The sequence below is a fragment of the Molossus molossus genome, unplaced genomic scaffold (genome assembly GCF_014108415.1).
Source record: "Molossus molossus isolate mMolMol1 unplaced genomic scaffold, mMolMol1.p scaffold_m16_p_17, whole genome shotgun sequence".
NCBI lineage: Eukaryota > Metazoa > Chordata > Mammalia > Chiroptera > Molossidae > Molossus > Molossus molossus.
Window position 1 is genome coordinate 26,881,350 of NW_023425352.1, and position 22,163 is coordinate 26,903,512.

Sequence of the window (22,163 nt, forward strand, 5' to 3'; positions counted from 1 at the left end):
TCAGGCTTCAGCACATTTTACATCGGGCTTTGAGAAAGCGGTTTTACGATTTCATCCTTGTGGCTTAGGTAGATGGGTGAAAATCATAATAGGTGAGAAATTTTATCCTGTGTGGAGCAGCCTTCAGAGGTTTCTCAGACCTCAGGCAACTCTGTATTCCTGACCCTCTGTGCAGTGTTGAATCCTAGACCCAGGATGCAAATGAAGGGGGAACATGGCCCCTTTTTTTCGTGGGGTTGTTTGTCGAATCATTTCTGCATTCTGCCAAGAAATCATGAAACTTCTCTCTCTCATATCAGCCACTCTGGAAATTCAGGGCACAGATCATTCCAGCCCAGAGACATACATGTCCCTGTCTGTCTCCAATGATCATTTCTGTTTTATTCCATTTTGGGCTAGATTGGTGGAAAATTCTTGATTCTCAGTTGAAATTTATTTCCTTAATTTTCTTCTCTGCTCACTTTCTTTTTTCTTGGCATCCAAAACTCAGAGAAAAATAATTCAACATGTTTATGCTACAGGCTTTCTTCCCCCTTCCCACCTTCACTTTACCTTATTTTAAAAATCACTAATAAACAGCTTATTAAAATGGAACAGTGTAGTATAATTTGGTTTTTCTCAAACTGCGGTCATATGAGAATCATCAACACGGTTTAGATTTATTGTTTAAAACAGATTTATTGAAACATAATTTCTATGCCATGCAATTCACCCACTTAAAGTATACAAGTCAATGGATTTGGGGGGTATACATTATCAATTTTTTTAAATTGTGGCAAAATATATATAACATAATATTTGCCATTTTAACCAATTTTAGGTATACAACTCAGTAGCATTAATTACATTCACAATGTTGTGCTACCATCACCACTATTTCTAGAACTTTCCTATTGTACTATTTACAATATTTTCTTTATATTTATTTATTTTTTAAAATTAAATTAATTTTTATATTAATTAATTTTTGTTACAGATGTTTCTCCTTTTTCCCCCATTGACTCCCTCTTCCTGATCCAGCACCCCCCCCCCCCCAAACATTGTTGTCTATGTCCATTGGTTATAAGTTCTTTGCATATAAGTTCTTTGGTCCTGCGGCAGGACCAGTTATAATGTGGTTATCTGGATAATCTGGAAGATCTTTGCATTTACATCCCATTTTAAAGGCATTGTTATCTAAATGAAAAGCCCAGGCACGGGCTCTCATAAGGACTATATCTGAGGATTTTTGACCAATTTGAGAAACATTGGTTCACATCCTGCCTAGATCCCCAAAGTATTTGAAGCAGACTCTAATATTAAACACAGTATGGAAAAGAGAAATAGGCAAGACCAAAGACCTGAATGAGAGCATAGTAGCAGTTAAGAACCAAAACTGTCACTGAGCTACCCGGCATCAAGGGCAAAAGGTGAAACATACCATCGTGTTGTTTGTTCTCATTGTCGAAGAGAAAGCAGGCAAGCTCTCTGAAGAGACAAACTTTTCCGGACACTGAATTCTAGGAGTATTTGCCACTTGGATCCTTAATAGATGAGACTTTGGGGAGCCAAATGTTCAAAGAAAGTATTTTTTTTTATAATTCTTCCTCAGTATCTCTAAATCTCATCAAAGCCGAGGGGGATAGTGTTAAATTTTATTTTATTTTTTTACGTTTTTGTTGTTGTTGTTGTTGTTAATCCTCACCCGAGGATATTTTTCCATTGGTTTTTAGATAGAGTGGAAGGGAGGGAGAGAGAGAGAGAAAGAGAAGGAGAGAGAGAGAGAGAGAGAGAGAGAGATTGATTGCCTCCTGCATGACCTCAACCAGGGCTGGGGATCCAACCTGTAACCCAAGTATGTGCCCTTGACCGGGAATCGAACCCAAGACCCTTCAGTCCGTGAGCCAACGCTCTAACCGCTGAGCCAAATCAGCCAGTGCAAATTTCAAAGTAGTGAGGATACTATTGGTGTCTTAATAATACTTAACATTGTGGGGGATCCATTGGGATTTTCAGAATGCCTTCACTCAAACATTTGATTTTTGAGTCTCAGGACAGCAAAGGTGATATTGTCAAGGTGGTGAGGGTTAGTAAGAGTTTGGGGCTATCTCACTCTATCAGATGGGTTTCAGCAGTGCCTATGTCTGGGGTTGGCATTTCCTTCTGAAGAAACTGAATCTGCTGAAGTGGTTGGACGTGGCCCCGTCTGAAGTATGCCATGGAAGACCAACGTGGCTGGGAGGAACAGAAGTGATGGGGTTTCAGTCAGTGCCGCCAGAATCCCGGCAGAGTGAGTGGCATCCTTCCTGGCTGCCCAAAATGAATGAGCTGCTGGTAGCTATCTATGGGGACTTAAAGAATAGACCTACTGCAAGGAGTTGTTTCCACGGCCCATCGGAACTTGGGGGCATTGCTGCCAAGTGCTGCACTATTAGGATCGATCTCATTTATACCAAGCTGGTGAAATAATTAGCCAACACTCAGTGGCTGCTTTTCTCCTCACCCCACCCCCATTACCAAAGTGCTTTCTCACTGTGGAAAATATGAAAATACATGAAAGGTTGGAAGGAAAATAAGAGGGAGGGCGGGAAGGGCCATGCACAATCCAACCATGCATTTTCTTCTGACCTTTTAAAATGCCGTTTCCTTTATATAATTGATACCCTACATTAAGATGTATGATTTTATATCCTGCTTTTTTTGCTTCACATCATGTTGTGAACCTTTACCTAGAAAGTCTTTGAAACTAATATTTTAAATATTTTTTTCATCAGTTAGGTTATTTTCCAATATTCACTGATGCAAAGAATAATTTAGCAGAAGTCTTGGTTCGTTATCTTTGTCTACATTTTGGACATTTATTTTCCTCCTTAAGAAAGATTTTTAGAAATAGAATTATATGACCAAAGGTATGAACATTTTAAAGACTTTATCTTTCTCTGTTTATGGACACGTGGCTTTCTGGAAAGGTCGTACAAGTTTATACTTTGCTCAGCATCAAATGAGAGTATCTGTCCTACCTCACCTTTAAACATTTCCTTATTCAAAAAGGTAAAATAGCAACATTTTAAAAAATTTATTTGTAATTCCATGGTGATTAGTGATAATGAATTTTATATATACATATATATATATGTTTGATGGGGAGGTAATTTGTATTTCTTCCTTTGTGAATTATCTACTTATTGAGCTTTGGGTGTTTTTAAAGAGATTTCTCTGACCTCTTAATATATATAAAGGAGATTAGCCCCTTGGCATATTTATTTCAAATTTTAACCAGTTTGTGATTTGCCATTGGATTTTTCCTTTTTGTAACAGCTTTATTGAGATATAATTTACATAACATACAATTTACCCATTTAGAGTGTATAATTCAATGATATTTTTTTGGTGTAGTCTCAGGCTTGTGCAGCTGATCTACTTTGTCTCTAAAATTTGCCTATTCTAGACATATCATATATTTGGAATCATATAATATGTGTTTTTTTTTGTGCGTCTGGCTTCTTTCACTCAGCATCATGTTTACAGTGTTCATCTATGTTGTAGCATGTATTGATATCTGATTCCTTTTTATGTCTGAATAATAAAATTCATCAGTTGACCAGGGTTGGGGACCGAACTGTAACTGAGGTGCAAGCCCTTGACTGAAACTGAACCCGAGATTCTTCAGTCTGTAGGCCTACCCTCCAATGGCTAAGCCATGCTGGCCAGGGCATGTACTGATTTTTAATGCTTGCTTTATCACATAATATGTTTTCACAAGAGTGAAGTGTGGTTTGTGGGCTATCTATTGTATTTAATTGCCCTATTTAATTTTTTTATTATTTTAACATAACATAGGACTACGCTTGATTGTTTATTTAAACTTTAGTAGGAGACATCATAACTATATAAATAGAATTTTCTTAGGTAGGAAAATTGAATATTATAAAGAAGAACATTGTTGCTGTGGCAATTTTAAAAAGCAATGCAGGGCCCGGCTGGTGTTGCTTAGTGGATTGAGCATCATCCCATGGACTGAGAGGTCCTGGTTCGATTCCCGGTCCGGGCACATGCCCGGGTTGTGGGCTTGATCCCCAGTAGGGGGTGTGCAGGAGGCAGACGAGCGATGTTTCTCTCTCACATCTCTCTCTGTCTCCCTTCCTCTCTCTCTAAAAAAAAAAAATCAATAAAAACATTTTTAAAATAATGCAAGGAGGGGTGTATAGCTTAATTTGAAAACCAAGGAAATTTTTTTCCATGATTATTGATATAGTCAGGTTTTCTGTATATTTTGAGACAATTTTGGTAATTTATATTTTTCTATAAAACTGATATTGACATTTTCAAAATACTTAGCATAGAGTTTTCACATCAGTGTGTTCCTAAAAATTCTTCATATCTGCCATTATCATCTTTTTCTCATTTGGCTTATTTATATTTTCTGTATTCTTTTATTAACTATATTTACTAGAACTTTGACTCTGGCCAGATGAATGGATCAGCAATTTGGAAGAAATGAAGAGATTTTTTTCTTTTTTGAAGCAGTGATAGACTGTACAGTGGGTCTATCCCAAGGAGATTATGCCTATATAATAAATTAGAATAGGTAATTGGCAAAAGAGTGTCTAAATAATTCTGGAGCAATGAGTTCTGGGCAGCTTTTTGCAGTTTTAAGTAACTGATTGAATGTTTTAAGTCAGTGGGGTTGTTTTGTCATCCAAGAAGAACCTCAGAAATGAAAAAAATGGGATGGTCAGGCATCTAATAATAAAAAATTGACCCTGCCTGGCTGGTGTGGCTCAGTGGTTGAGCATCGACACAGGCACCAAGAGTTCACCAGTTTGATTGCCAGTCAGGGCACATGCCCATTTTGTGGGCCCAGGCCCCAGTGCGGGGCATGCAGGAGGCTTCCAGTTAATGTTCTCTGTCATCGATGTTTCTTTCTATCTCTTTCTCCCTCTCCCTTCCTCTTTCTCTAAAAATCAGTAAAGAGAAAAATAAATAAATAAATCAACCCTGGCCAGTTTGACTCAGCAGTTGGAGTGTCGGCCTGTGGACCAGAGAGACCTGGGTTCGGTTTCCCCTAGGACCATGTGCCTTGGTTGCAGTTTGTCCCTGGCCCCAGTTGGGGTGTGTGGGTGGCAGCCCGTCGATGTCTCTCTCTCACATTAGTGTTTCTCTCTCTCTTCCTTGCTCTCTCTCTCCTGCTCTGTCTGAAGATGTCCTCGGGTGAGGATTAAAAAAAATGTCCTCGGGTGAGGATTAAAAAAAAGAAGAAGAAGAATATACATTATCCCTGATCTTTTGGACTCTTTCGTTCACAGGCCCCGTGGTGGGTGGGAGTTGCTTAGGTAGCGTTTTAAAAGTAACCGACCAAGCAGAGAAGGGTGTAGGAAAGGGCAGATCCAGCAGAGAAAAGAGCAGCCTTCAGTTAATTTGTCTTGGAGAGCAGGGAGCGGGGTGGGGGTGTGTGACTGCCGTTAGCCTTTGCGGGATATTAGCACCTAGTGAGGGAGCCAGAGGAAAGGAAAGGAAAGGAGAGACAGAGGAGAATGATGGCTCTGCTGCCTCCTGAAAAACAGTACCACCCTCCTTGGCACCCCAGGGTCCTTTGTCCCATCTCTTAGCACTAAATTCTGCCTGAACTCTGTTGCAAAATAAGATCAGAGATCTGGACTCACTTAGCCAGGCCTCCTGGAATAATGCACCTTGGGAGAAAACACAGAGGGGGAGGAGCATCAGGATTTCGTGCCTCAATGCCCATCACGCTCTTGGGGTGAGTAGACATCTGTCAACACAGATGTCAGGCTCTTGGACAGGAATGGGAAGCCTCAGCCCCTTCCTCAGCCTGAGCAGCTCTTGGGGGTCCTTGCTTAGGATCTTGCCCCTAGCTCTGCTCCCCCACCTCAACCTTCGAGACTGTGGGAGCACAGCCTCTGCTGGCATGAACTGGTGTCCAGGGTGCAAGCCTGTGGTCACAGCTTTCTGTGGGGACTTATCAGTGGCCTGATCCACCAGACAGCCCAGCATTCTAGCAGGACTGATCAGCATAAGCTCTCCAGGAAGCCGACTCCTTCCCTGGGTGGCCACCCTGTAGGGATCAGCCAAGCTAACCCTGTCCTCTCACCCAGCCACCCTTTGAGATTGTGGGCTCTCTGAAGGCAGGGTCGGTGTCTGATTCATCCTCATGGCCTCTCAGTGCTGGCATATTTGGCTGGCTCTGTCAGTGGTTTAGGAATGCCGACAGCAAGCCCAAGCAAAGGCCGATGAACCTTCCCTCTCCTCTTAACCATTCTTGATCATTTGTCTCTCTTTGAGGATCTGATTAAATCTTTGAATTGTCTCCAGAAAAGTATAGGCGCGTGCGCGTGCACACACACACACACACACACACACACACACACAATCTTGCACACAGGTAGCCTATCAATGAATGGACCCTGGCCAAGAGGCCCTGCCTTAGAGTTCTGGCAGGTTCCATTTACACCATTTATGTCATCTCATATGTACCATGACCCATCTACACACCCCTTGCTTACCGGCCCTGAATCTGTGTGTGCTCTAAAGTCACACCGATCTAAGATTTGTCGAGAATGATTGCTTTTCACCGTTGCTCTGGAGGAGTCCATTGGCTAGCGATGACCCCGAGGGATCATGGCTTCCTGGACAGCACAGGTTTTACTTGATGTTCCAAAGATGGCCTTTAAGTGGACAGTCCCCACCTCAGAAGACTTTCCTCACAACCACCAAAGCCAGCCTTGCAAGAAGCCCCAACGTAAAGCTTCCGGAAGCCTGTTGGTTGAGACTGGACTTGCCAGCTTCAGACAGCAGCCTGCCTCAGACTTTCCTCTCTCATCATCCTCTTGCTGTCACCCTACCTTGTGGCCTACATGGTGGTTGACTTTTCCCCATTAGGTCCTCTTTCATGATTTCCTGAGTCACTCCCTTCAGCTTGTATTTGTTTAACATTCAGAACCATTTCCTATTTGGTAATGTTTGGGGCTTTCATGATATGGAACATACTCGTGAGTTCTCCTTCCTTCTGTCCTATTCAATGGGGTTCTCTGTTCCACAGATTCTGGCTGTGACTCAGTCACCGACACCGAGGCTGAGGACGAGAAGGCCCTGCCCTACGCGAAGCAGCAGAGCCTGCCGCTGACAACTTCACCTGGGAACCTGATGGTGGTGCAGCCGGACCGCATTCGCTGTGGGGTAGGCACTCCTGGGGCTGGTGGACTGATGTCCGAGCGTGGCTTTCAGGCTTCTCAGTAGGTTCATTTGCTGGAGTAAAGGAAGCGGGGTTCTTCCGTTGTGCCTCAGTGTAATCCCAGCCTTCCTGTGGGGTTTTTCCTGTACAGTAGCCGCCCTGGGAGCCCCAGTATGTGGGCCTTGGGCACACCTCACTCCTTTAAGTCAAAGATAGATGAGCCCAGGAATGTATGTACCATCGATCTAAGGCTTTTAGTTCGTGGATCCAAAACTTAGAACACATGGGAGACCAGCAGACGTGAGCATTTCCACTCGTGCCGCTGTGGAGTTAGGGGCCTGTTCCTGCCAGCATCCGCCTAGTGCGGGACAGAGGGGCGTGTGGCACTTTGAGAGCTTGCTGTCCGTCTACTGGCCACTGGCATGGCTCAAAGGAGTGCCGTGGGGCTTGATGGCTTACACTTGCTGGCCAATACTACTTGCTAAAGGGATAATATTGATGCCATATCATTTTCAGGGGTGGGACATACGTGACAGGTGACTGGCATGTGAGGACCACTGATGGGCCACTGGCATTTGAATTCTACTGTAGTGTTGATAGTTTCTCATGATCTTTCCTTTCCTGATGAACAGTGTGTGGTATTAGTTCAGAACAGCAAAGTGCTTCCCTGCGGGTACAAGCCTTGTGCTGAGTTTGCCGCCGTGGCCCCCGGAGACAAGAGGGCGGGGGAGCGGTGGCAGTGCGACGTGCCAGAGTTCTAGAGCTGGTGAGCGGCTTTCCTCGCAGTCTGAGGTCACAAGGCAAACGGCTGCTTTGGGCTGGATGGAACCCAAACATGTTGGTTTGAGACTGCTCGGTATTTTAAAAGTTAGGCGTGAAAATCGGATTCTTTGAATCAGACCCTGGTAATACCAGGCCTGAAATGACTAGCCGGGCCAGGCAGCCCTTTCGAAGGCGATGCGTGTCCCTGTTCGCTCAGTACTCCTCCCTGCCTCTCGTCCTGAGGTCAGGCTGGTGGGTGCCTGTCTGTGGGGGTTGGAACTAAAGAACGATGCCCTTCACATGCCTCCCTGATTCTCTAGGCTTTCGTTCCTTCCCCCAACCTGGCTCCCTGCCCCAGGATACTCCTTGTTACCTGCTCTAGATCTTTGGGTCCTGGGGCAGCTGGGCTGGGGTTGGGTCCTGACTGTCAGTGGAGGAGACACACTGGTTCTGTCTGGCTCCCCAGTCTCCCTAGGAGGAGGAGAGGTGGGGCAGGGCTGGGCCTGCAGCAGAAGCACAAACACATTCACACTCAGCCTCAGCAGCCAGGACCACACCCCTCCTTCACCTGTTGTGAAATCATGGTCCTTGTCATGAAGGGAACTATGAGAACTCTATAGCAAAACCTTAGGATGAACATTTGGGGATTAGCTTTGGCCAGAAGTATCGCGTTGTCATGTTTTTGGGAGGCCTGCCCTTACCAGTTCAGGGTCTAGCAGGACCATTGCCCATCACAGTAGAACAAGATAATTCCATTTGGCAGGCTCAGCAAGAGAGTTTAAAGCAAGGCAAGTAGTTATTCAGGTTGCTCAGTGCCTTTGGAAAATGAATCCTCCAGCAAGTTATTTTTGTTCTTCAAGAAGAGCGTCCATTTGCAGAACAAGAGGGCTTCTCTCGGCTGGTGCCTCTCACACGGTGAGGTGCCTGCATCACGTTGGTCAACTGCAGACTCTGGTTCAGTGGGTCCAGGTAGGGCCTGAGCATCTGCATTTCCAACAAGCTTCCAGCTGTAGCTGCTGGTCCCTTAGCCTCACTTTGGGTAGCAAGATGAATCTAGAACGGTGCTTCTCCAACTATCCGTGGTGAAGAACATTTTAAAATTTTGTTTCTGAATTTTCAGTTCTGCCATGGATCAATGCTTGTATCAAATACAATAAAAAAGAAACATTATAAAAATAAAATCATAAGCCATGTAAGCCTCAGGTTTTAAAATTGTTACTATAAGACTACTCCATCAAATTATTATAAAGGTTTATAAATGTTTACTCTCAGTTTTTGTAACTGGTATCATTGGTCCCGCAGCAAACCGTGGCTGCCCAGCCCTGGACTGCAGACCTGCGCTGTTCTAGAGCAGCCTCCCTAGATAAGGCTGGGGCTAAGGGAGCCAGGAGACTCTGGCTCAGCCACCCTAGCAGGGGACCTAGGAGGGAGAGGGGATGATGACTGGTGTCCCGTTCCAGGCAGAAACCACTGTCTACGTCATTGTGAGATGTAAGTTGGATGAGAGAGTAACGACGGAAGCAGAATTTTCTCCAGAGGATTCTCCCTCAATCAGGGTGGAAGCCAAGCTGGAGAATGAGTACACCGTTTCCGTGAAGGCTCCTGGTAAGTAGCCCGTTGTCCCTCCAGAGATTAGGCATCATGTCAGGGAAGAGGCCCCCTCTTGCTGTCTTTTACTTGTTCTGTCTTTATTCAGCAGCTGAGCAAAGATTTGGATTTGGTTGTCATGTTCTATTTAAAGGAAAAGGAAAGACAGAAACACTTTTTTTTTCCTGTTACAGAAGTAATGTGTGTTCAATACAGAAAACTTAAAGAATAGAGTAACCATAAAGGAAAGAAAGTAGAAAATTACCCATATGTCCACCCAAAGGGAAATCACTGGTTTCTGTATTTTTCCACATCTGTGTACATGGCTTCATACTGTCTCATAGCCCACTCTCATCACCTAGAAAATACCTTTGAGTGTTTCCCCACATTAATATTCTTTTACAACAAGATGCTTAATGGTTGCAATGTAATCCATTGTACAGGTGCGCCATAATTTATACAACCAGTTCCTTGTGTTGGACTTGTTTCTTATAACCATAATTTTTAAAGCTGCATGATACTCAGTTGAAAAGAAGTCTCATCTTTTAATTTTTCATTTCCTCATTGTTGCATATTTATGTAATTGCTGATTTCTTATTGTCTTTCTGTTTTAAATTATCGTATGTTAAGCATCCTTATGCTAGCAGGTGTGTGTGTGTGTGTGTGTGTGTTTTTCCTTTTTGTATTTAGGATTATTTCCTCCAGTTGGAAGCCCTGAAACAATAGGTTTTTTTTTTTAATCCTCACCAGAGGACATTTTTCCATTGTTTTTGTTCAGATAGAGCGGGAGGGAGAGAGAGGAAGAGAGAGAGAAACATCAGTGTGAAAGGGACACATCGAGTGGCTGCCACCCGCACAACCTAACTAGGCCCGGGGACAAACTGCAACTGAGGCACGTGCCCTTAGCGGGAACCGAACCCGGGTCTCTCTGGACGTCAGGCCGACGCTCTAACCGCTGAGCCAAACCGGCCAGGGCAACAATAGGTATTTTTAAGGATCCTGGAAAATAGTGCTTTCTGAAAAATTGCTACTATCAACTTTATGTTGCTATACCATCACCAACACTAGGTGTTAATCATTTTAAATATTTTTTCTAATTTGAGGTGTTTTTTTTTTTAAAGTAGCCCATTGTTTTAATTTGCATTTCTTTGATTACTAGTGAGATTGAATATTTTTCCGTGTTCTCTACTCGTCGCGTTTCCTCTTTTGTGAATCGAATCTTTGTGGTCAGGGTATTTTTAATTTTTCTTTCCCCTCAAAACCCCTTCCTGTGGCGCAGAAGAGAGCTCATAGTAATGCCAGCAGTGCAGTGAATCAATTCTATTGGCCAGATGTGGCGAAAATAAGGAGTTCCACCTGCCAGGATCCTTCTCCCCTTCCGGCAACCGCTGGCCTTTGTATAAAGTGCATTAAATTCAACTCTTCTTTCTGTTCATTGTGACACTGGGCCTATAGTACTGAACAAAACATGAAAATCATTCAAAAATTACATTTCAGGTCCAGTGAGAATAATTCCTCTGACTCAGAGCCCTGCCACGTGCTAGTCTGCTCATCTTCGGCTTCTGCCCCTTCCCTCACCTCCCTGTCCCCAGCTCACCTCCAAGATCTTTCTTCCAGCCCCTAGTTAATTTCTTCACCATTAAGATGAGTCCATAAACACTTTTCCCGGGACACTTGTTCTTCTCGGGCTCTTCTAATTTATCTTTTCTTCTGTTCAGACCTTTCATCTGGGAATGTTTCTCTGAAGATATATTCCGGGGATTTAGTGGTCTGCGAAGCTGTCATCAGCTACTACACTGACATGGAAGAAATCGGGACTCTGTTGTCCAATGCCGCGAATCCTGTGGAATTCATGTGTCAGGTAAGGATGTTGAAAGGAAACCTGAGTTTTCTGGACAGGTAATGTCTGTGCATGGTTTATTCGCCTCAGGTCTTCTGGGTGGGAGGTAGCTTGATTTAAAATCGGATTGTCTTCACTTTTTTATTCAGGCCTTTAAAATTGTGCCCTACAACACGGAGACCCTCGATAAACTGCTCACAGAGTCCTTGAAGAACAACATCCCAGCAAGTGGACTGCACCTCTTTGGCGTCAGCCAGCTGGAAGAAGAAGATATGATGACAAGTAAGTCAATAGTCAAACCTCAGGAAACTGTCCATGGGCGATTCCAGTTTGCTGGTTCAGCATCCACTCACCCCATTCGTCATTCATTCCTCATTGGCTAGCCGGAGATTCTTCTGCATCATAAATCTGAATACCTCAGCCCCTTACTAAAAACCCTAAAGTCCAGACTCCTTAGCCTGTTTGCAGACTTCTTCCCAAGGGCCCCTGCTGCGTTTCTGCTCCCATCTCTCCACTCTCTCCCTTGGCTTCTGTGCTCTGCTCTCCAGAAGATGAACTCCTTTCCCCCAACTAAAGTTCCGCCCTGCCTCTTGCCACCCTGACTCCTGCGAACACTGTTCTTCCTGCCCTTCTTGGTTACCATGTACCTGGCCAACCTCTCTTTGCCTCCCTGTAGCAGCTTAGGTTGCACTTTCTCGGGAAGATCTTCTCGAACCTTCGGTGTTCCATCTACATGCTGCGGCCCCCCTAGCATGTAGGGTTGCCACTGCCCTGGCGCTCCTCAGCTGTGCCTGTCTTCTTGGCTAGCTCAGTGAGGGCTGGGACTGTGCTTCAGTGGCACACTGTAGGCTCAAAACAAGTGTTTGTTTGATGGGGGAGGAGCAGTCTCGTGTGCACATGTGACATGGCTTCAGCTGGGAGAACCACTTGCGTGGGGATGGTGCCTGGCACGTGGCATAGGACGCCTGTTATGGTGGACATCACTCTTCCTTCATGCCACAGTTACACTGCACGGTGGGACCCGCATCCTGGTTGCCCTCTGCTGTGTCCCCCCTTCCACAGCTAAGAGAACCACAGTATGCGCTCATATTACCTTCACGTCCTTCTCCCGGGGGCAGTCTCCTGCTGTGGAATGTTCTTGCATCCCTCCCAGCGGGTTTAATATTCTCTATTCTTAAACTTGGGGCTCAGAAAAGAGTATGCCATAGCCTGGCAATGTGGGATCCTGGGGACATTTTCTGACCCTTCATCCCAAGGATCATATCCTAGTGAACAGGAAGATAGGCTTGTCTTATTTAAAAAACATGTTTGTGTGTGTGTACATGAAACATATATATGTATTTATAGATACATCTATGTATCTATCTTTATATAAATATATTACTGTTGGGCTTAGAAATCATATTTAATGAAAACAAGACAAATATTTTTCCTTCAACTCTCCAAGAAACATGTCTGTTTTCTTGGTCGAATTTAACTTGCTGTATCAAGGTGTTAGTAGGTAGAGGGGGTCATGGGGATCCAGTGACTCTCAGCGGTGCTTGGTTTCTCACGAATCAGGTTAACATACATCCTAGGGTTCACATGCATTAGTACAAACATTCAAAACCTGTTTTAAACAAGGAACTTACTGAATACCATCATATTAATCCTCTCAGCTCTCTTTAAGTTTGTCTGGAATACTTTCTGGTTCAAAACTAAGGTGTAGGGAAGGACTAAGCCATATACTCAGAATTTCTTGACATACTTTATGAAATTAGGAATAAGAGCTATGAAGATGGACTTCTTTTCTTTCAATCAGCACAAAACAATTGCTTTAAAGTACCCTGAAATTTGCAGAGAAGGTCAAAGCATGATTCCTGCTGTACTTTGTGGCTGCTATGTAAGCCTTTAGAAAATCAGCACATTTTGCATCAGTATCATTTCTCAGGATTCTCCGATCCTTTTAGAGAAAGAAGGTAGGATATTAATTATTAGATTTGCTAAGTAATTAACATATAATTTCTTTGTCATCCGAGGGCGTAATCTTCAGTGATGCCTTGAAGGAAGTTGTCAGATGTTAGGTTAGTCAACCAAGAAGTAATGATCGAGTGCCTGCTGGCTGCCCTACTAGGCACGCTGGCTTCATTTCCCAGGGCAAGGGTGCCCTCTGCCTTCATTGCTCTCTGTCCATTAAGTTTCCTTGACGTTATTTCAGATCAGAGGGATGAAGAGCTGCCCACCTTATTGCATTTTGCTGCAAAATACGGACTGAAGAACCTCACTGCCCTGCTGCTCACCTGCCCAGGAGCTCTGCAAGCATACAGTGTGGCCAACAAGCACGGCCACTACCCCAACACCATTGCCGAGAAGCACGGCTTCAGGGACCTGCGGCAGTTCATCGATGAGTATGTGGTAAGGTCCCGGCAGGAGAGGCCCCAGGAATGGGAATGCACTGTGTAGTGCTAGGGCTGCCTTTTCACCAGAGGCGTGGTCAGAGTTAATCTCTAGCGCGTCCTTGTGTGCCTCTTCTGGTGGGGACAGTCTGTGCGGGCTTAAGAACTGGAGTCACGTCGCCTGGGTCCTAGTTCCCATACCACCACTTGTCAGACACATGACTTTGGGGAAATCATGTGTCCTCTCTCTCTCAGTTTCCTAATATGCAGAAGGAAGATAATAATAGCTCTACCATAAGGTATTTTTGAGGATAAAAGGATATGTAGGTAAAGCACTGAGGTCCACCTTTAAAGAATTTAAAAAGATGTTTATGGAATGAATCTGCTGAAGGTTTGATGCTAATTCCTCTTCCGCAGTCACCTCCCCACCCACTTCCAAGGCACCTTGGTGGGATGCTCCCAGCTGCCTCACCCATCAGGCCCAGGGGAACTGTGTTAGGACTGGTTCCTTCCTTAGCAGAGAACCTTATAAAGCTCTGCACCTGAGGTTTCAGGGAGCCCAGCTGTGAGGTCCCACCTTCTGCTGACAGCCTGTTTCTTTCTGAGCCTCTACCTGTCTTACGGCAGATATATCTGCTCATCTGGTTTTGGACCCTCGGGTCCTACTTCATCATGACTTCTGGGTCCTTCTGTGAGTGTAGCCTCACCCCTCGGCTAGTCTATATTTCATGCCCCAGTATCGCTTTCATTGTCTTGGAGGCGGCTGCTCTTCCTGGCTGTACCCTTTTCTGGTTTTCCTCCATCTTCACGATTCACAGTGGGGACGTGGGACTCTCGAATGGGGCTGTGACCCCGAAAGGAACATTAAGTGCAATCCTGTCTTGTTCTCTACCTCCAGACAGGAGTAAGCCTGACACTGCCTCAGAAACTGAACTCTCTGTCCGTATTTGACAGAACAGAGTCACCATTGCATGGACAGGGGTCTTACCAGAGTTTGTGGGTGATTACGTATGCTGAATGAATAGGAGAATCTAAGTGCCTGTGCTGGGCATCACTGACATCAGTGAGGCTAACGGTGCTCACATTCTTGGAGTATTTACTCAGCTTTACTTTGAAGTCAAAGTTGTATAAATGTAGTGTTTCATTTCCATGCCAATACTTTTTATTAAGGACAATACTGTGTTCATAGTAATCACTACTTTCTATTGAATTTATTTGATTAGCAAATGCATGATCTCATTGAATCCTCACCACAATCCTTTGAAGTTGACACTATTATTATCTCTAACAATTGAGGAAAAGGGCCTAGAAAGGCACAGTAACTGTGCCTAGAGTCACATAGGGTAGAGATAGGATTTGAACCTAGTTTGCTGCTGGAGCGGGGGCTCGCTGTCCTACTTGCTGTGTGTACCAGGGAGGTTTAAAGAGGGACTTCCAGCTTGCATTGAAGTCACCTGGCCCCCACGTCTCATGTCATCTCTGTTCTCTGACTGTAATTCCCTTCAACTAATGCGTCTGTAGCGCTGCTCCCAAAAGGTTGTCCCTGAATGTTGGTTATGGCCTCTAAGAACTGTACCACTTCCTCTTTCTACCACATCAAACATAAAGCCAGACCTCGGGTCTCCCACACTCCACAGCTGCACCGGGTCCACTCCTTGGGTCTCATCAGGAAACCAGCTCAGAGTGTCGGTAACAGATCAGCTCTCGTGGGGCAGGGATGATGAAAGTGAATGTTTCTGGGGGTGCGGCTGAAATAAGGATTGAGAAACACCGGAGTTTCTTACCAGAAAAAGTACAGGGGTTTCGAGAAGCCAGCTCTCTGGCTTCATAGTCCCTTGGAGATGGAGTGACAGGGAGCCAGCCTGACTTTGGGGCACTTAATTCAAGGCCATGTCTCCTCCTGGGCACACAGGATATACACTGAGGGGGCACTTTGGAGCAACCTGCTGGCAGGAGCGGGGACTAGTGAGCGAGGTTCCTGAGGGACCTCTGACAACACAGACGTGCAGGAATATGTTAGCTACCGCCTCGCTTATCACATTTGAGTTTCCATGTGGCTGCTCAGTAAGGGCCACACCCTCATGTGCCATTTGTACCCATTAGAGGAATCACTACGGTTCAGTGGAAAGGTCAGCAGCCGGGATTGCAGGCCCTTGGTAAGGTAAAGCACTGGATTTTTCCGAGCTGTGGTTTTCTCGTCTGTGAACCAGGGAATATCGTATCTTTCTCAGGCAGTGGTGGACCCAATGGCACGTAATGTCTAGTCAAATACCGAGCATCAAGCATCATACCTGACACATAAGAGATGCTCATGAGAAAGGTGTATATTTTTATCATCTAGTCATTGGACATTTAACAAGTGTCTCCTGCTTAGGTGAGTCTGTGCTTAGTGCTGAGGGAAGAAACAAAAATTAAAACAAGAAACAGCCCCCCAAAACAGATTTGGAGCCTGGCTTCAAGGGGCTTCCAGCAGGGTGGGAAGTAGGTGTCCACACACAGTGGCCACCCTGACTCGTGTGAACCTTTGCTCAAGCCCACTTGGGGTGCCTCAGTGTGCCTGAAAGAACCACGCTCTCTTTCAGGAAACTGTGGACATGCTGAAGAGTCACATCAAAGAGGAACTGATGCAAGGGGAGGAGGCTGACGATGTGTATGAGTCCATGGCCCACCTTTCCACAGACCTGCTCATGAAGTGCTCCCTCAACCCGGGCTGTGACGAGGAGCTGTACGAGTCCATGGCTGCCTTCGTCCCGGATGCCTCCGAAGACCTCTGTAAGTAGCACAGCCCAGTTCTGCTTCCACGTTTCTGCTGACAGACAGCTTTCTTCGTTCTGGTGTGTGGGGGGTGGGAGGGGCAGTCCCTGCTTACTGACACCTCATCCCAGGGAGAGGAAGATCCTGTTTTATACAAAGTTAGAGCTGTCATCAGGTGCTGAGACAAGCAGAATCCCTCTCCAAACTTCCTCCGCTGTGAGACTGGAGGGTAAAGCAAGGGCCTGGGAGTCCGAGCTGATGAGGGCATTGCCTTGCGACCTAAGAAGCTGAGTCAGCGGCTTTCAATCCCTTCAGTCCCCACAGGCCCTTTTTATAGCAAACAATTTACAGTGAGTACACCCTTTACTACCCTGACACGAGCTTCATATAGAATGTAACCGACCTACATATGAAGTTTTTAGAAATCACATATACACTCTAATTGAAACATGAAACAGAATTATAAATATAAAATAGAGCTAATATAAAAAAGGAGAGGATTCAAACAAGTGCTGACGAGGGTGTGGAGAAAAGGGGACCCTGGTACACTGCTGGTGGGAATGCAGACTGGTGCAGCCACTGTGGAAAACTCAATGGTGTTACCTCAAAAAGTTAAAAATTGAACTGCCATTTGACCCAGTGATCCCCCTTCTAGGAATATACCCTAAGAAGCCTGAAACACCAATCAGAAAGAATATATGCACTCCCATGTTCGTAGCAGCACTATTTACAATAGCTAAGATCTGGAAACAGCCCAAGTGTCCATCAATAGATGAGTGGATAAGAAAGCTGTGGTACATATACACAATGGAGTACTATGCAACTATAAGAAAGAAAGATGTCTTATCCTTTGAGATGACATAGAGGAACCTGGAAAGTATTATCCTAAGCAAAACAAGTCAAGCAGAGAAAGACAAATATCACATGATCTCACTTATTTCTGGAATATAATGAACTAAACAAACTAATGAACAAAATAGACCCAAAGTCATAGAAGTAGGATACAGAATGACAATCCTCAGAAGAGGGGATGGGGAGGGAGGGAAAAGATAAACCACAAAGAACTTATGTGCATGTATGCATAACCGGTGGACATAGACAACAAAGCTGGGGATGGGGCGGGGGGGAGGATGGGGAGGAGGGTGTCAGTGGGGGAAAAAGGAGAAATATCTGTAACAAAAATAAATAAGAAATTTAAAAAAAAGAAACTAACTAACTAACTAAATAAATAAATAAAATTAAAAAGGAGAGGAAATCCTCAGGCGTGCCTGCACAGGAGGACGTGATGCAGTGGTCAGATACAGACCAGTGCTCAGAATACCACCAGTGTGAGGGCTCCCAGGCTGGCCGACACATGTCTGTTGTAGCAGGGACTCAGGTACCACCAGCATCGTTGACATCAGAGCCTGAATTTTCCTAAATGGTGAAAGGTTCTTCACACTCTCCTCTCCATTTTCATAATAATTGAACTCCTAGAAAATCCAGTGCATGTCGAAACCATGCAAAAATAGAAGTTGTATTTATATACCAAGTACTTTGGTTTCAGAGCTCAGAAAATGATAAGCAGGGTTTTTTTAAATGGTAACTTGGTTTTATTGGATTAATATAATAAACTTATTTTCATGTCTCTAGACATGATTTTTCTTGTAAATTGCTTAACAAAATTTGCCCCTTTTTGGTTATATTGTTTTCTTCCAATAATAAAGGTAATACAGTCTTACAAAAACTTGAAACAAAATAGAAATATAGCCTGGCCGGTGTGGCTTAGTGGTTGAGTCCTGTGGACTGAGAGGTTATGGCACATGCCCAGGTTGTGGGCTCAATCCTCAGTGGGGGGCATGCAGGAGGCAGCTGATTGATGTTTCTCTCTCACATGGATATTTCTGTTTCTCTCTCCCTTCCTTTCTCTCTAAAAAAAAAATCAATAAAGACATATTTTTTAAAAAATTATAAAAACAAAATAGAAATATTGAACTGAATTATTAAAAGTCCATATGACTCCACCCACCAACCAATATAACATTCGTAATAGTTTGGTAGATATATCTGTCCATCTTTTTCCTTGTGCCTTCTAATATTAAATAAAAAATATACACACATACATATGCACAGATACGTGCACACACACACATATGTATAAATATGTATCATAGGCAGTTTTTTTTAACCTATCTGAATGTCTGGGGAAATATCTAAAAGCCACAAGGGACATAAAACATCCTATGCAGGGCTGTCCTGCACATTGCAGAGTCTCTAGTATCTTTCTCCCTTTTTCTGCTAAAGGTCAGTAGTGTCCCTCTATCACCATGACAACTCAAAACACTCTCATAGATTTTCCAAACTCCCTCTAGAGGGCAGTGCCGCTCCCCTTGAGAGCCCCTGGTCTAGGTAATGTTGATTCCAGTGTACACACCAGGGTTGAAGCAGGAGGACCATGCCACTGGCCCTCTAGAAGCCTTCTTTTTTTGTTAATCCTCACCTGAGGATATTTTTTCCATTGATTTTTTTTTTTTTTTTTTTTTTTAAGAGAGAGCAGAAGGGAGGGAAGGCAGAGGGGGGAGAGAGAGAGAGACCCATCAATGTGAGAGAGACACATTGATTGGTTGCCTCCTGCATGTGCCCCATCTGGGGCTGGAGATAGAACCTGCAACCCAGGTACATGACCATGAATTGAACCCATGATTCCGTGGGTCACAGACTGTTGCTGTAATTACTGAGTCACACCGTCCATGGGTCTAAGAGCCTTCTTAATATGTTACCATCATTTGCTATAATGCTAAGCACTCCAAAACACTGCCTAAGACTTAGCTCTCCTTCCCTTTGGTCTATCTAATAGATTCAAGAAAGATAAGACAAAATACCTATCAACATATCAGCTTTATTGATGAATGGGCTAGATTGAGCATTGCCAGTTTGCAGCCCGAGAAAAAGACACTAGGCCCTGGGCCCACAGGGAGGTGGGCTTGGTTTTCCCATCCATGAACAGAAAAGCAGGCACCAAGATAGTGCCTTGGAACAGGAGGTGCAGGCAGGGAAGGTGGCTAGAGGCAGATCATGACACTAGCAGTGCCCTGCCAACCGAGTACCTGCAAGTTGCAGTCCGGCGGTTATTGGGTACTTGCCAGTCAGAGTGGCTGCTCCTCTGAGGAAAGGGGGAGAAAGAGGGGACGAGTGGAAGAAGCTGCCTTCCAGCACTTAACTGCGAGGACTGGCGGGCACTCTCCCCGAAAGAGCTGTGACCTGGCAGGGAGGCGAAGAGGCTATTATCCCCGTCCAAGTCCTCCATGTCACCAAATCCTTTTTTTTTTTTTTTAATTTTATTTTTGTTACAGATGTTTCTCCTTTTTTCCCCATTGACACCCTCCTCCCCATCCCCTCCACCCCGTCCCCGGCTTTGTTGTCCGTGTCCAGTGGTTATGCGTACATGCATATAAGTTCTGTGGTTTATCTCTTCCCTCCCCCCCGCCCCCTTCTGAGGGTTGTCAGTCTGTACCCTACTTCCACGTCTCTGGGTCTACTCTGTTCCTCAGACTGTTATGTTCATTATATTCCACAAATAAGTGAGATCATGTGGTATTTGTCTTTTTCTGTTTGACTTGTTTTGCTTAGGATAATACTTTCCAGGTCCCTCCATGTCGTCTCAAAGGCTAAGAGATCTTTCTTTCTTACAGCTGCATAGTACTCCATTGTGTCACCAAATCCTTAAAGCAACTGTACAAGGATGCTTTTACTTACCTATATTTTACAAATGAGAAAACTGACACAGAATGGTTACACAGCTTTCCCGAGGTCTTACAGTTAATAGGTGATAGAGCCAGATTTGAACCCAGGTCTGTCTGTCTTTAGGACTATTTTTAATTCTGTGCCAGAAATCTCCATCTAACGCCACAGATTTATTCCTGGTTTCTTTTAGAAAAACTATTGAGGGGCTGCAGCCCTGCTTCCACTTTCTGCAGCCCAGACATTAGCTTGCATAACCTCTGGCGCCCCCTGCCCCGCACGTCCATCCATCTCCATCTACCCAACAAGCATTTCTGGAGCATCTATGTTTCAGCTACTTGCTTCTCCTGGTATGGGGAAGGCAACGGGTCCCAAGACACAGTTCTTTCCAGTATGGGACAGATACCCCTTCACAAATGAACATTTGGGAACAAGTGCTGCCCACCTGGGAAGCAAGAGACCATACATCCTCATCCGCGCTGTGTCCGTACTGTGAGGCACTCAAACAATGAAAGAATCCCCCCTTTGCTGGCAGTTCATTGTGGACAGAGCCTTAAGGCCTGTTATCCCCTGGGTGCTCCACCATGTGAAATTCCCCACTATGTGAGTGGGAAGCTGCAGGGAATGTGAAGGGCAGCCTCCCATTACTCCTCATGGCGGGAAGAGAGCCCCTCCAGCACTTCCCCCGGTGGCAGAGTGCCATGGAGCTGGCCTGGTTTGTGACCAGTCGGCCACTTGTAAAGTTACCTAGGGTGAGGGCGATTCTGGTTGTCAGGGAACTAGAAGGAGGCCACTGATGGGCAGGCTGTAGAATTTGGCAACGTTGGGGACAGGGACAGGAAACCACTGCATTTTTAATTTGCCTGATCATATAAACTCTGGGTTTTCTGATTCTTGACATGATTTGGTTTGTGTTCTGTCTCTGTGGTTTAATTTTGAGATTGACCTCTCACCCACTGACCCAGAAGAAGCAGCAACTTGTACCTGGAGAGAGAAAGCATTCATACTACTACCAGTGACTCTCTAGGGGAGAAGGTGGTTTAGTTCATACATAAGGACAAGCTGATAAATCTGAGATCCGTATTTTCAACATGACCCAACACATTAATATCTCAAAACATCTGCCAACTGTCAAGTCAACAGACGGTTTTTATCTCTGTCTTCTCACCTGACTGTCCTTGTGCTTGATAGAATTATCTTCATTTGATGGGGAGAAAATGAAGTCTCCAAGATGTAGTGACTTACTTAAGTCCCATTGAGGGAGAACTGGCTGAGGAATCTCGGTCTGCAGAGTCCCAGGGGACAAATCTGTCTGCTCCCCTACTGGAATAGAGGATCCTCCTAGCCTGTCCTTCTGGGGTTTGCCAGCTCTGGGGCAGACACTTAGATAGCATCTATTTCTAAACATCTAAATAGCTGAATTTATCAGTGCCACTTCTGTTAGCATTCAACCCTAGGTGCTGCAAACAACATATTAAGGAATCAAGTGTTCACTTATTCATTCATTCATTCACTTGCTCTCAGAACAAACATGGCCTGCAGGCTTTAGGTCTGCTTCTTACCACTGCTTTGGAGGTCACCTAACCATGTTGGAGCAAATCTGCCTCTTCTGATTTGAGTTTTGGAAAAGCGAGAGTAATGAGGCCCTTTTTCCAAAGGGAATCTCAAACAACCACTAAGTTGGAAGGTTGCTAGGGAAACTCACTGTGTTGAATGGAAGGGGGCTGGGGAGCAAGGTGGGGTTCTGACCCTGAGATTTTATGATTCCACTCCAGTCTTCCTTCCCCCTGAGCTTTGGTGGATACATGCATGCGCACGCATGCACTCACACACACGGTACAAGCATACACACACACATGCACACACCCCTCACACTCAGGATCTTTAGTTTATATATGCTGCCACCAGGTGGCAACTACATGTTTCTGTTATCAAACCTTCGACTTGACTCCTAATT

General features: G+C 44.8%; 1 protein-coding gene across 2 annotated transcripts in view; it reads left to right on the forward strand.

Annotated features, from left to right (window-relative positions):
* Positions 1–22,163, forward strand: part of PIK3AP1 (phosphoinositide-3-kinase adaptor protein 1) — a 99,552-nt gene that overhangs the window by 44,112 nt on the left and 33,277 nt on the right. For both annotated transcript variants that reach the window (XM_036265108.1, XM_036265109.1), the window contains 6 exons: positions 7,037–7,173; positions 9,391–9,535; positions 11,236–11,378; positions 11,507–11,639; positions 13,555–13,751; positions 16,315–16,504. In XM_036265108.1, coding sequence (XP_036121001.1) covers positions 7,037–7,173; positions 9,391–9,535; positions 11,236–11,378; positions 11,507–11,639; positions 13,555–13,751; positions 16,315–16,504 — 945 coding nt within the window. The remainder of the gene's footprint in view (positions 1–7,036; positions 7,174–9,390; positions 9,536–11,235; positions 11,379–11,506; positions 11,640–13,554; positions 13,752–16,314; positions 16,505–22,163) is intronic.